Raw genomic sequence first — 13,120 nt, 5'->3', positions numbered from 1 at the left:
GAAACGCTGGCCCATTTCAGGCATCCCCATGGAAACCCCCTTTTTCTGATGGGAGAGATGACCCTCCCGGGTCAGAAAGGCGGAGACAGAAGCCAAATATAAAACAAACGGTAGTGTGTACGGACTGGATTGTATTATGCGTAATCATGTCAGCTCTGAAAACTTCCGCATTTAACAACATCAAGAATTGCGCTTTTGGCTCTCAAGGGGGCAGCTCACGAAATAGCCGTTCTTCTCTGGTTCGGTCACCATCCAGTGCGGCTGCATTATATAGCTTTTCTTTAGGGAAGAATGAACAAAGTAAAACATCGTAAAGTGGAACGCTGACGATCGAGCAGCTACTTTACCCAACTGCTGTTGTCTCGGAAAGGAAAAGGGAAAAATCAAGTTCTGCCAGTTCGTTTTATTGTTTGGTTGTGAGCGAGTGTAGGGCATCTTCACACTGTTTTTTAGATCGATACAGGCAGCCTGATCAGAAATCACTTAATTCTGTCGAGTCGCTTGAGTTATATTCAACGTGCGGATGAGATGGAAGTGTCAGTTTCTAATTGGATACTCGTCGGAGTGCTGCTATCGTTCCAAATTCTAGTTACAGAAGCATTGATTCTTGAAACGGATGACGCGATCATCGTCAAGGGTAAATACTTTTTTTTTCGAAATAAAATAGTTGATTAATTAAAGTAAACAAACCACTCGGTGTCAACGGTCTTCTTTTTGGCGTTTTATGGCGTAGCGGGTAGCAGACATTCACCCAATCAAAATGTAGAGTATGCACGAACACCCAAATCTAGTGACCATCAGCAGAAAACGTCAGACATGAGTGAATGTCTAACATATGACGGACATTCAGGTGTTTGCCTGCCCGTATCAGAATGCTATCCTTATACTGAAGCGCACAGATCTATCGACAACCTCGATACGTGGGTAATCGGCACGCGTGGTACGTGCAATTACGTCGAGCCCAATGGCAAACAGGTGAAAATCATAAACCCTACTTTTTCTAACCAGATTTCTTCTTAGCATGTATGAACAAACATAATGTATGCTGTCTTTAGCTAGATGCCCGCTAGATACGTTTATTTTCTTAAACTTTAAATTGGTCAAAATTAAGGTACAGATAACATTCACAATATTTGATGTTCTTACAGATTTATGGAGTATGCTGTCACCCTTCGCAACGGTATAATCGTACAACGAAATTAGAAAATTCATTTGAAAATGAAACGATCTATTCTGACGCGACGTCGCGTATTGTTGGAGGTTGGAATTCCTATGCTGGAGAATACCCGTTTATGGTAAACCGTTAAATTTAAAGGTTAAACTTAATATGTCTCAAGGCATATATTGCCTTACCATTTCCTGTGACGTAAAAAAAAGGCAGGTATTATGGGTAACGGAAAGGTTTATTGCGGAGGCTCCTTACTTGACAGTATACACATTTTAACAGCAGCGCACTGCGTTCACAGGTGATTCATTCAAACTGCTTAAACGATACCTTTTCGCAGTGTGTAAATAATACCCTGTTTGGCTTTGTCAAGGTTGACACCACAAGGCGTTGCCCAGCTCACGGTTATTATGGGAGCCGTGGATTTGAGAGATCAGGCCATGGTTGTCAGACGCGTGCATAGCATTACACGCCACAAGGCATTCGATGCCACCAAATTGGTATGACTTTTGTTTTGGACCCATTCCAACTGGACACAGGATTTAATTTATTTTTCCTTATCTGATCGGTTCAATCTAGTATAATGATATTGCGTTGGTGACCATGGATTCGCCAGTCCAGTACAGCAATACTTTATCACCTGTATGTCTCTACGACGACGTAGGTGTCAATCACGATGGAAAAGAGGCAGTGGCTATCGGTTGGGGAAACATCAGAGATGGTAAATACACCACACTATAGACCCATCCTAATTTATTGGACTGCACTGACCGACCTGAACTCCTTTTGTTTGTTTTCAGGTGGGCCTAGGGCTGAAACGTTGCAAAAGGTTTCGCTTCAAATCAAATCGCAACAAGATTGCAGGCAAAATTTCGGCACTCGAGCTCCGGGTGGCATCGTGGACCATTTCATTTGTGCCACAGCACCAAGGAAGGACTCCTGTGCTGTAACAACTGATATAATTTGCATAATTTTGTTGACAGTCTAACGCTTTTCTGCTGACAGGGTGACAGCGGAGGACCATTGATGATGAACCGTGGCAACCGCCAATGTCAAGTAGGAATCGTGAGTTGGGGAATCGGATGCGCAACTGACACGTATGGCGTCTACACCCGCATCTCTTCCTTCTCCGAATGGATCAGCCGCAATAGAATTCGATTTTAGATTTGATGGAAACACAAAGGGGAAGCACGTTTAAAAACACGCGCATCTCGATAGCGTTTACGTCTTGAGGATGTTTCCCTTTTCTTTGATTTTCTCCAGATATTTTTTTAAAGATCTAATTTGTGCCGAACGAAAAAATATTAATAAAGAGTGTGATTTTCTGATCGACTATGTTGTCACACTGCAAGATTGACCTAGTTTTAAGTAACTGAAGATGATAAGCATTGGGAAAAGGAAAACGTGCGAAGAAGCGATTATGCAAAAAAATTTCGGCACTATAATTATACGCTCATTTTTATCTAAAGTGTAGGCAGTGTTGCAGATTAAAACGTGGTTGCAATAGGTTCCTCATTTCGTTATTAAGACACTTGAGACGTGTGTATAAGAGAAAATTGAGAAGCCTCTCCACTACTTTCCCATCTATCTGACGTCCTGATTGAACGTGATCCAAAATATAGTGGAGCTCCCCGGAATCAAATTTTAGATCCGTTTCATACATGAAACATTGTCTACGAACAATTATTAATTTTTTATTTTAATGCTTTCTTAATACACCAAACTATTCGTGGCCGGGGAAATGCGATATAGTTTAAATAAAAAGCTGAAATCATCACGACAAATATTTATCTATACTGAATACTGTCATAAATTATTGAGTACGATAGGGGCACACTTAAAACTGATCTTTTTGATCAAAACATATAGCCATTTAGAGACTTGGGTAAATACGTTATTGTGAACAACAACGTGATAAGATAAGTCCGACACATACATTTATTTATAACGATGTAATTTTGGGATGATAAGGCGTTAAACTAATTCCTGTCAAAATACAGTCAAGACCAAACAGTCGTCAGGAAAATGTTGGGTACAATCATTGGGGTCGGTATTATTTAATATCATTTTCATAGCGTAATGTTTCTAATTATTGAACTGAAGCGAAGAAAACAGATTTGAATCACGTAACCGAAAATTCAATTAATTAAACTTTACCTTTTTTTTCTTCTTGAAGCTGCTGATTTTAATCGGCGTAGAGAGCCATGAAATTACGCCGCACCAAATGGCCAGTAGTTTACCAGAAGAACGGCTTGGACTTGCATGCCCAATTGAATTGAATTACGGTCCTCACTGCATATGCGATTACTGGCCGTACGAAACTTACAACATCTACTGCAACGCATCATCACCAGCCGAATTGGAAACCATTAAGAAGACATTCGAGCAGACTCCCATTGTTGATCACTACGAGGTTAGAATCAGCCTCACAGCATCAATGTCTATCCCAGGACATATTTTCAGCAACAAGACAGCCGGTTTAATTTCGTTCGAGTGCAGAGGAGATGGAACGAAACTCGGTGCTATCGATCCTCAAGCGTTCATAGCTTCAGCTGGAAGGACCAGTTCTTTCCAAATCATGTCATGTGATTTAACCGAATTCGACTTCGTTTTTTTGGCTCAATTACGAGTTCTGGAAACCATGAGAATAGCTGATTGCACCTTGACCACCATGGCACGGATGCCTTTGATGCCGCACATGCGAATGATTGAATTATACGCTCCAACCGGACTCCGTGAGTGGCACGATCCAGCTCAAACTCCATTCCTCGACACGATCATCATCAATGCGGCTACGGACACGGATCAGGACACCATGGAGACGATCGTGGACACTTTGCTGTATTACACGGGCTCACTGACCCGTTTGTACCTGGTCAATTTGGGATTGACAAGGATTCCTCCGGCAGCGAGAAATTTTACGAACTTAAATACGCTCGATTTTAGCGAGAATCAAATCAGTACGTTGCCTAGCGGATCGTTAGCTTTCACGTCAACACTGAATTCCCTCGGGCTGGCTAATATGCCAATTCAGAATATTGAGCCAGATGCGTTCCAGGGTAATCTGCAATTACTTCCTAGTCTAAACAGGAAGGTTAAAGAAATATGTTTTTAATCATTTACAGGCAACTATAGAGCAGCGATGGTGTATATGGTATTCGGTAAGTTAATTGCGTTCCCACGAGAAACGTTCGAAGAACTGTTGGAGCAGATGATTCAAGCATCCGGCTCTATTGACATTTATGGAAGTAAGTTCGCTTTTTGCAGATTAAAATAAGCCGCTCATTCATCTTTCTTCCTTCATTGTAGATCCCATTGTGTGTGATGATTGCCACTTAGGTTGGCTCATCAATGAAAAGAGACACTTGTTGACGAGAGTATCGGGAACGTGCGCCAATGGGACTATGTTCGATCAACTAGATTCACAAGCCTATGATACCCGTTGCCAAAAGAGCGCTGCATTATTCACCGAGGCATCCAGTTTTCTCGTGATTCTTGTCCTTCTTTTCCATTTTCTAATTGCTCAAAATAAATAGCGAAATTCGATTGACCCAATCTTTAAATTATATAGCGTCATTTTTCACGATTAGTCTATTCAAAAAACAAAAATAAAGGGGAACTGGTGCCCCGAAAAGGCTGTAAAGAATTGTAACGGCTCCCATGTGGCTCGTGATCAACAACATTGCATAACACCGGCTGTCGGGCAGTTCGCACGAGTAGCCAATTTGACAATGAACAGATGTGTCCAGCTTTTTTTTTCAAGCAGCCCGTACTTAACGCGCAGTTGCTATGGGGTCAGCCGTATCATAAATTTTCTCATCATCGTCATCGTTTTGACATGAAAAAAAAAATAGAATTCTTTTTTTTTTTCAGGCAAAAGAAGGTGGCTTCTTACAAACAAATCGATTTAGCCCGAGACGAACTTAATGACATAGACCATAATAGGATTTGAGCTGAGCATTCCTAGTTTTTGCCTTAAAAGAAGCTCGTTCTAAGCGATCGATATCCATATAAGGTTTTTGATTAATTATATTTAGGTGGTTTTATCGATTCGGCCCATAAGTTGTGATGCATTCACCGCAGAGCGTGGCCGTCTGTTAATCTGCATACGGTTGCACGTTGCGGTTATGATTCCCGCTGCCAGATGGCTTCATTGGAACCGGTGCACGCAAGAAAAGAAACCCGATCACATTTTGTTCAACTGCTGAGTCGTCTTTTCAATGTTGAAAGAAGCAAACGGTGGCTGTTCCAACACTGACGATCCACGTTAACACAAACGGTTAAATGCTGATGGCGTGATCAGATGAATTCCAGCCGACGAGCGAGTATCGACTCTGTATTGAGAACGCGTGATTTGTAGGGAAAAGAACGTTCAAAATCATTCACACTACTAGCGCCACCATGTATCATGTTTTACTCCATGAAAAATAAGCTACCGAACTAAACGAGATCATTTATCCAGCGGCAGCCGCGCGGGCCGTGATCAAGACATTTCAGCTTGGTCCCGTTTTGTTCCCATTAGCCGGCCTCACTAATCCAACGTTGGCTTACATCAATCTATACAGGTAAGTTAAGCTATTTAATTACCATTAAAATTCAAAACATCGCTTTGTATATGTGACACGGGGAAGACGATCGAATTTGCTTATGTTTTGGAAACTATACGAGATTAAGAATGAAGCAATCTAACGCTCGTCTACTAAAGTGTGTTCACAAAATCACGAGCTTAGTACCTCAGGTGCGTCAGCCCATTCGAATGATTAGTGATGGACAATTGGATATCCATTCGGCTTTCTTTCTGTTCACTCCACCTCGCTAGGAACTGGACGCAAGTGGCTTCTTACTCGAGCTATCCTGTTTTAGGACCTTAACATAGCCATCTGTGACCTTATACATCTACGAGGGTTTTGCGGGCAACGGTTTGTTTACACGACTGAACAAACAATCACCTTGCCAATATCCACAGGGCGACAAAGATCCGTTTGATTGAATGTTGGCTCAGCCGGCAAACGTCACGCTTCATTCGTCTGCCGGATGCTTATTTTTTTTTAATTATTCCAGAAATACCGGATCTATTTCCATCTTCAATAAACCAAACCAATAAACACCTACAGTACTTTCTGTCGCTAAGCCATTTTTTTTCTTGTCATCTTTTGTTTTCCTAACGGACGTTAGACTGTAGGTCATGCTACACGCCCCAGTCCAAATCCCAAAGAATTTTGTCGTTTCATTTTTGTGAATATCATTAGAGAACGAAGGTGATAATCTTGTGAAATTTCTATAGTTTGAACGGATATTCCCACACGCTTCACGCCCCATTGACATTCTTTAAAGACATGGACATTTTTTGGCTTTCGTTATGGTCAGTTTCTCTAGACGATCTGCGATAACCGTCTAACGTTATCGATCAGGACTTTGGTCGTTAGATTTTTTCATGGGAGGAGTGGGGCCTCTTCGACCTCAACTGTGATCTTGAGTCGCTTCGTTCCTATCTAGGTTTTCACATCCATTCGTTTTGTTTTTCTTCTTTTTTTTTTTTTTTTTTTTCTTCCCTATCCGGTAATTTGAATTGAATGCCGGTTTCGAATTGCCTTACACCAACAGAACAGACACCCAGTAATTAAAAAATGAACGAAAACAAAACAGCGAAATCGTTAGGACTTTCTACATATTTTTTTTTTCATTCCCCCCCCCCCCTCTACCCGAAAAAAATTGAGTTCGTTGAACAGATTAACTCCTTCTATAGCGTTTTGCCACGTAATATTAATGCTACAGCAGCTGGCTTTCTATATATACACAATATCCTTGCTCAGTAATGAAATGTCAGATTTAAAAAGCACATTACTTAACGCATTGTTCCGCCGATCGATAAAGGAAATTCACAGGCACAAACCATTTGCAGTTTCTTCCTCCATTATTAATCAGAATCACGTACATCGAAAAAAAAAAATGATTTAAACTCGCATTCACACCTCCCCTCTTATTAAAGAAAGGGCCAATGGAATTGTACATTGCACTCGCTCGTTGTTATCTATTTTTATGAAGGACGCTCTTGAAAACTAGACTCTGTTTTCAATCAATAAGGGAGAGACCTATTATTTTGTTTTCATCTGTTATATTCTCTACATAAGAGAGAAGGAGAAAAAAATAAATAAATAAAAGTTTTGATTATCTTTCCAAGCATCGTGTTCCTGTTAACAGTTAGGGAAAGCCTGGACCTGAAGGGTGGGGAGCTGTAGGGGGGGGGGGGGGGAAGAAAAGCGGATGAAAGGGAGAGCAGTAAACTATGACCGGAGTTACATAGGGTAACATCAATACGGGAATTTATCTCTCTCCCCTCATCCGTTGCCTCACAAACTTAAGTTCCTCTCTCTCTTTGCCAGAACTCCCTCTCCTTTTTTGTGTGTATACGTCCCTGCTTGTTACATCAGGCGCATTTTGTTTCCCCCTACACCGATGGATAGACACGCCTCCCACACGAGGCTCCGCTCTCTATAGTGAAAGCAAAAAGACGCCATGTCTTTGCCAGTCTTTGGAAGTGAAAATTTCAGTCACTCGGCCATTGGGTTGAGCTCTTGACGTGCGCGGAGGGGAGTTACGATTCGTTTAGAGTGCAAGGGCGCCAAGTTTCGTGAGATTCACGCTCACGAAAAAAAGAAGACAAAGCACACGTCACAACTCAAGAGTCTATGGATTTTGTTCGAGATCAATACGCTAGGTAAAGTCGTGAACGAACATCTTGTTCACGATTGGCAGAGCTGCCTGCTCTGAGTTTAATACAGAGCTAAACAATTTGAAGAAGTTAATAGGAAAGAGAACGTTTCTCAAGCTGTGCGTATGTGTGCGGGTGGTGGCTTGAATATCTGATTACGTGGGCCACCACGTGGCTCAATTACGTCTGTCGTTGTTGCCAAAAACTGGATATGGCTGCGGTTTTTATTCATTTATCCTTAAACATGTTCGTTGGTTGTAACAACATACTCGATAAGACGAAAAGAGAAAGGAAATGTGTTTTTTTTTTTATTCAAATGAAATGTCCTCGGGAAAATTTAACCGACAGTTGATTATCCGGCAGTGCGCACAGCGTGCAGTAGAGTTCTAATTTTAGATTCAAGCACACAAAGATTGCGCTAAACAGAGTCTAGAGGTATAATTCCAAAACGAACTACAGTCCTCGGCAGGCACGATTTGAAATAAATCGATAAGAAAGTGACCCGCACCTTCAGACTTTTTACGTTATCCATTGCCCTTTTAGCGTTTTAGGTTAACCTATATATAATTCTTAAAAAAAAAAATATTTTTTCTTTAATTCTATGCAGGGGGGAAACGATGCCGTTGGACAAATGCTGATGAAAGTTTGAGAAAGAAAACGAACGTTTCCTATTGAATGACCCGCTAGATAGAATTTCCTTAACGCCATCAATCAGCAAACCGACGTACTGGAAACTCGTTAGGCGTTTTTTTTTTTTGTTTTTTTGTTTTTAAATATTATCTAAAAAGAGAAAAAAAAATGACTCACGGAGCGCCGGCCAAAAAGACACCGACGAACGACGATGAAGAAGTCGTTCCACCCCCAGACGGCGGTTGGGGCTGGGCTGTCGTGTTCGGTTCCTTTATGATTCACATTATCGGTAATCATATATTCAACCAGTAGACAAAAAAAAACACAATTAACTTTCTCTAATTAAAAATGTAATCCATACAGCGGACGGATTCACGTACACATTGGGCATTTTCATCGTCGAATTGATGTGGTACTTCGATGAAGGTTCCGAACGCACCAGCTGGATTGCTTCAATTATGGTCGGCGTCACGTTAGGATCAGGTAATGTTCCAATCAATAGACCCTTTAATTTGTTCTTCGAAATTCAATTAACATTTCTGTCCTACATCAAACAGGGCCTATTGTCAGTTCGCTTGTGAACAAATATGGCTGCAGGACCATCACGATTGTTGGGGCCTTAATTGCTGCCTTAGGATTAGGCATCAGTACGTTGGCTAATGGTGTAACCACACTCTATGTTACTATTGGATTACTAGCTGGTTCGTAGTTTTTCTAATTCCAACAAAAATAAATGCACAGTTGACGTTTTGAACTCATCGATCAATCGTCAAACAGGTTTCGGTTTCGGTCTGATTTATCTGCCGGCCATCGTCAGTGTCACGTGCTACTTCGAGAAAAAGCGTTCGTTTGCCACGGGCATTGCCGTTTGCGGATCTGGAATAGGCACGTTCATCTTTGCTCCATTAACCGAAGCTCTCATCAAAACTTACTCGTGGAGGGGAGCTCTGCTTATCATCACGGCCATCACCCTAAATTGCATTATCTTTGGAGCTTTATTCCGGCCCTTAGAGACGACTAGACCTCGAAGGAAGAGGACCACGTCAGAGATGGCTGTCGAAATGGTCGAGAAGGAAAAACTGATGGCCATTAACGAAGAGAGTGATCATTCTCCGGCAGATTCCGCTCGGCGGAGTGCTCACGATGTTGCGCTCAACGGCGAAACGCGTAAGATCGATCAAGATAAACCGACCAACAACACGTTGATGGTCAGTACAGCTGTTGGGGATGCATCACTGGCTCGAATGGCACGTAGCCAACCGCATCTTCTTCAAGTTCCAGGCGACGTGGCTGGCGAAGACAATCGCAAATTTGGCAGCTACGGCCATTTGCCTAGCAATCGAGACGCGGAAATGGGTATAACCGTATCTAGCCGTAAGGGTTCCACAGCTGACATGCGCTCACAGCACGGAGGGTCCGGTGTCATGTATCGCAAGGACGCGTTGTACAGCGGCTCCATGTTGAACATACCCGAATACCGAGCTGACCCCAAGGGATTTTCCGGCTCCGTGATGCGCATCCCGGAAGACACGGGTTCTGGAACGACGAACGAAAACGAGAAGGTCAAAGTCTGCGGTTTGATTCCCTGCAGCAAAGAATCCTACGATGCTTACATGGAAATGATGGACTTTGGCCTACTCAAAGACCCCGTTTTCATTCTCTTCACCATCTCCAATTTCTGCACAAGTATTGGCTTTAACGTACCTTACGTCTACATCAAAGATAAAGCCCTCGAACTGGGAATCCCGTCGGCCAACGCCAGTTTTCTCTTGTCCGTCGTAGGCATTGCCAACACCATTGGTCGTGTCATTCTCGGTTACATCTCCGATAAACCGTGGCTCAATCGCCTTTGGCTTTACAATGGAGCCCTTACGATTTGTGGCTTAGGTAAAACTTCATTTTTGCATCTATCTTTCATCCATTGTTTCATTCTGATTTTTAAACAGCTACCGCCTTCAGCGCATTTTGTGATGATTACGTTACGTTAATCGTCTATTGCGCCACGTTCGGCTTCACCATCGGTGCCTACGTCGGCCTGACGTCCGTCATCCTGGTCGATCTACTCGGTCTAGAAAAATTGACGAACGCTTTTGGATTGCTGTTGCTATTTCAGGGCATTGCCTCACTCGTCGGACCGCCCATTGCAGGTAAAAATTATTTGTGCATCAATGTAGTGGAACGAAAAATGTGAATGCATACTTTCAAACGAAATAGGCCGTTTGAAGGATAACCTCGGCTCGTACGACGCCGGCTTCTACTTGGCGGGTGCGATGATTGCAGCCAGTGGCTTGATGCTCTTCTTCATTCCATGTCTACAACGTTGGACAAAGTCGAAAACAAAAGTTTCGGACGTGAGCACGAAAATGGCGCCCATTCATTAGACAATATATATATTTTTTTGAAAATAGAAATAGGACCCTTTTATTGTGTTGTACTAGTGGGTAAATAGCCACTCGCAGCCAAAAATCTACGCATTAGAAACATACGATGGAAAACAGAACTAACGAAAAAAGAAATGTTAATTCAACAATAATTTTTACTCCAGGGTACGTACAATTTTATCAACAAATTACAGCTATATTTTTCTGTCTAGCCAATCCCCTTACATATGTATGCAGTGCACACCCGAGTTTAGAAAGCCAATTATTTTTGAATTGAAACTTGACACCAGATGAAAAATCCATATCATCCCAGTGTGGTCCAAACATTTTTTGAATTTTCGACTCATTGATTTTGTTGTGAGTGTGTTTAATTTTTCATTTTTGCCTGTGTATGTTTGACACAATTTGTCCCCCTCCTGCCTTGTCTCCAGTGTGCCGTTTTCATCCGGACATGTACTTACTTGTTCTTTTCATTTTTCAACAAAGATAAGTACCTGCCATCTGTTCTCTTGTTATTGATTATTTAAAACCTTTGCAATTAAATCTGCTAATATTCAAGTGAGAGTTTATGGCAGTGACGTCATATGGCGCGGTGGAGTATCAACATGATGGGTGGAGTTCAAGGTTGGGGGAGTTTTAACGTGATAACATTTGCTGCTGTAGTGAACTACGATAAGCAGAGTAATCTTGTTATAGTATAACACGACAGCAATCACGAATCGATTTCAACTAATGAACAGCCATGGATGAAACCTAACCTCTCGGTGAGTTTAAAGCCTCACTTTGCTCTGCTCTCCTTGCTCCGCTAAAGATCAAATCATTTTGATAGCTGCATGCGGACGAGCAGGTAAATGCACTCGACCCGTTTTCAGCAACAGGTTTTTCGTATATGGTTGTGAACCGGTGTCTGAAGATGAACATTCCAAAAAAAACATAGATGTTTTTGTTCTGCTTTTGTTTATTTGAAATGCCAAATGAATTTTTCTCAAAGTTTAAGAAAGACAAGAAATCAAACTTAAAAATTATATGGTGTAGCGATGTAACAACATTTGTAGAGGATGACCGCCCAAAGACTGTCGCCACGTTTCAACACGCACGTAACATTTGAGGCAAATCACGTCCTTAAGAAGTTATTGCGTCCAATTGGCCCAGTAAAATGATTCGATATGCGTTGGTGGAAAGGGCCGTGCTTTGGTACTAATACCAGCTAGAAGAAGCAGCTCGGTATGCAGGAGCGGGAGGAGGTTGTGCGTATGGATTGGCAGGAGGAGCTTGGTAAGCGGGCGCAGGAGGAGCACCGGGGTATACCGGAGCAGGTTGCGGCTGCTGGCCGTACTGCGGACCCTGATTATTGTAACCCTGAGCCATCACGCAAGCAAAGACTGCAGCCAAGGCAACAAGAACAGCCTGCCGTCAAACAATGGAACAGTTAAAGAGTGTTCAATAAAAGATAATGTTCGTTAAATACTTACCAAGAATTTCATTTTGAGCGAAGATTTGAAGTGAGATGCAACTGCAAAGAGAGTTGATGAATGTGTGATTGTTTTACACTTTAATCGCCTCCTTTTTATACGAAAATCTCAACTGCGTGTTGGCCAATCAGTCGGTAATGCCATCCCTCGTTACGCTTTGCATGGCTTTTGGGTAAAGAGCCACACCCATTTGACCCTTTTCTTTGGCTTGTACAAGTAGAACCTTGAAGCTTCCCGATTGATTTTTATAGACACCATAATTAGAAAAAGTCGTATCTGCATTTTACAATAACGTCTTTAAGACAATGAACTGATTTTTAGCATTGACACGCACTTACAAAAAATTCCCCGCACCGTAGACACGTTTTTCTATCTCAGTTTGATGCAGTTTGTAAACTTAACAATTTTGTTTTCATACAGTTGATTTTATTGCTATTTCACACAAACTGAATCAGAAGTAGTGCCAAGACTGATGGAGATTTAAAGATCTGGTGATGGCACATCAAAGATCAAATTTCTGAGCAGTTCTGAGCAATGACGCAATAAGCATAGTAAATTATGGCTACAGTAGTCTGCCTAATCATACCCAACTGAACAACCTTACGCAGGCTATGAGTCGCTCATCGTTCCTTACGCCAATTTGACAAGTCACTTATCTTTGCAATACGACCTGTCGAAAACGCGATCACGAGCTAATGTCCATCGGATTGTTCTCATGATACCTAACATTAGGTTATCATCATAATAGATAATCAACCAT

At 41.9% G+C, this 13,120-nt stretch overlaps 3 protein-coding genes across 4 annotated transcripts; all 3 read left to right on the top strand.

Annotated features, from left to right (window-relative positions):
• Positions 1–219: 219 nt before the first annotated feature.
• Positions 220–2,377, top strand: LOC130696539 (chymotrypsin-1-like). The gene is made up of 8 exons (XM_057519619.2): positions 220–637; positions 734–975; positions 1,149–1,295; positions 1,378–1,466; positions 1,539–1,665; positions 1,745–1,886; positions 1,966–2,111; positions 2,171–2,377. Exons 1-8 carry the CDS (start codon positions 529–531, stop codon positions 2,327–2,329), a joined length of 1,161 nt encoding a protein of 386 aa, XP_057375602.1. The 5' UTR covers positions 220–528; the 3' UTR covers positions 2,330–2,377.
• A 763-nt stretch (positions 2,378–3,140) lies between these two features.
• Positions 3,141–4,720, top strand: LOC130696697 (uncharacterized). The gene is made up of 4 exons (XM_057519791.2): positions 3,141–3,211; positions 3,342–4,224; positions 4,291–4,413; positions 4,475–4,720. The coding sequence occupies exons 1-4, from the start codon at positions 3,191–3,193 to the stop codon at positions 4,699–4,701; spliced, it is 1,254 nt and encodes a 417-aa protein (XP_057375774.1). The 5' UTR covers positions 3,141–3,190; the 3' UTR covers positions 4,702–4,720.
• Positions 4,721–5,598: 878 nt separating this feature from the next.
• Positions 5,599–11,390, top strand: LOC130696476 (monocarboxylate transporter 3-like). 2 transcript variants are annotated; one of them, XM_059495466.1, is made up of 7 exons: positions 5,599–5,730; positions 8,485–8,796; positions 8,871–8,990; positions 9,065–9,208; positions 9,285–10,394; positions 10,454–10,654; positions 10,722–11,390. In XM_059495466.1, the coding sequence occupies exons 2-7, from the start codon at positions 8,676–8,678 to the stop codon at positions 10,886–10,888; spliced, it is 1,863 nt and encodes a 620-aa protein (XP_059351449.1). In that variant the 5' UTR covers positions 5,599–5,730; positions 8,485–8,675; the 3' UTR covers positions 10,889–11,390. The 2 variants fall into 2 exon arrangements, with proteins under 2 accessions (XP_059351449.1, XP_057375532.1); XM_057519549.2 differs by lacking the exon at positions 5,599–5,730 and adding an exon at positions 7,718–7,883.
• The last annotated feature ends 1,730 nt before the right edge of the window (positions 11,391–13,120 follow it).

This window comes from Daphnia carinata, chromosome 5, assembly GCF_022539665.2.
Source record: "Daphnia carinata strain CSIRO-1 chromosome 5, CSIRO_AGI_Dcar_HiC_V3, whole genome shotgun sequence".
Taxonomy (NCBI): domain Eukaryota; kingdom Metazoa; phylum Arthropoda; class Branchiopoda; order Diplostraca; family Daphniidae; genus Daphnia; species Daphnia carinata.
Note: the sequence above shows the minus strand (reverse complement) of the source record. Positions and strands in the feature narration are given on the sequence as shown.

Bases quoted from the DNA above. Each gene is read 5' to 3' on its own strand.
- LOC130696539 (XM_057519619.2), top strand. From the start codon at position 529: ATGGAAGTGTCAGTTTCTAATTGGATACTCGTCGGAGTGCTGCTATCG. The intron at 976-1,148 runs GTGAAAATCATA...ATGTTCTTACAG, and splicing joins TCGAGCCCAATGGCAAACAG to ATTTATGGAGTATGCTGTCA. The intron at 1,887-1,965 runs GTAAATACACCA...GTTTGTTTTCAG, and splicing joins TTGGGGAAACATCAGAGATG to GTGGGCCTAGGGCTGAAACG.
- LOC130696697 (XM_057519791.2), top strand. From the start codon at position 3,191: ATGTTGGGTACAATCATTGGG. The intron at 4,225-4,290 runs GTAATCTGCAAT...AATCATTTACAG, and splicing joins TGAGCCAGATGCGTTCCAGG to GCAACTATAGAGCAGCGATG. The intron at 4,414-4,474 runs GTAAGTTCGCTT...CCTTCATTGTAG, and splicing joins CTCTATTGACATTTATGGAA to ATCCCATTGTGTGTGATGAT.
- LOC130696476 (XM_059495466.1), top strand. From the start codon at position 8,676: ATGACTCACGGAGCGCCGGCCAAAAAGACACCGACGAACGACGATGAA. The intron at 9,209-9,284 runs GTTCGTAGTTTT...ATCGTCAAACAG, and splicing joins TACTATTGGATTACTAGCTG to GTTTCGGTTTCGGTCTGATT. The intron at 10,655-10,721 runs GTAAAAATTATT...CAAACGAAATAG, and splicing joins CGTCGGACCGCCCATTGCAG to GCCGTTTGAAGGATAACCTC.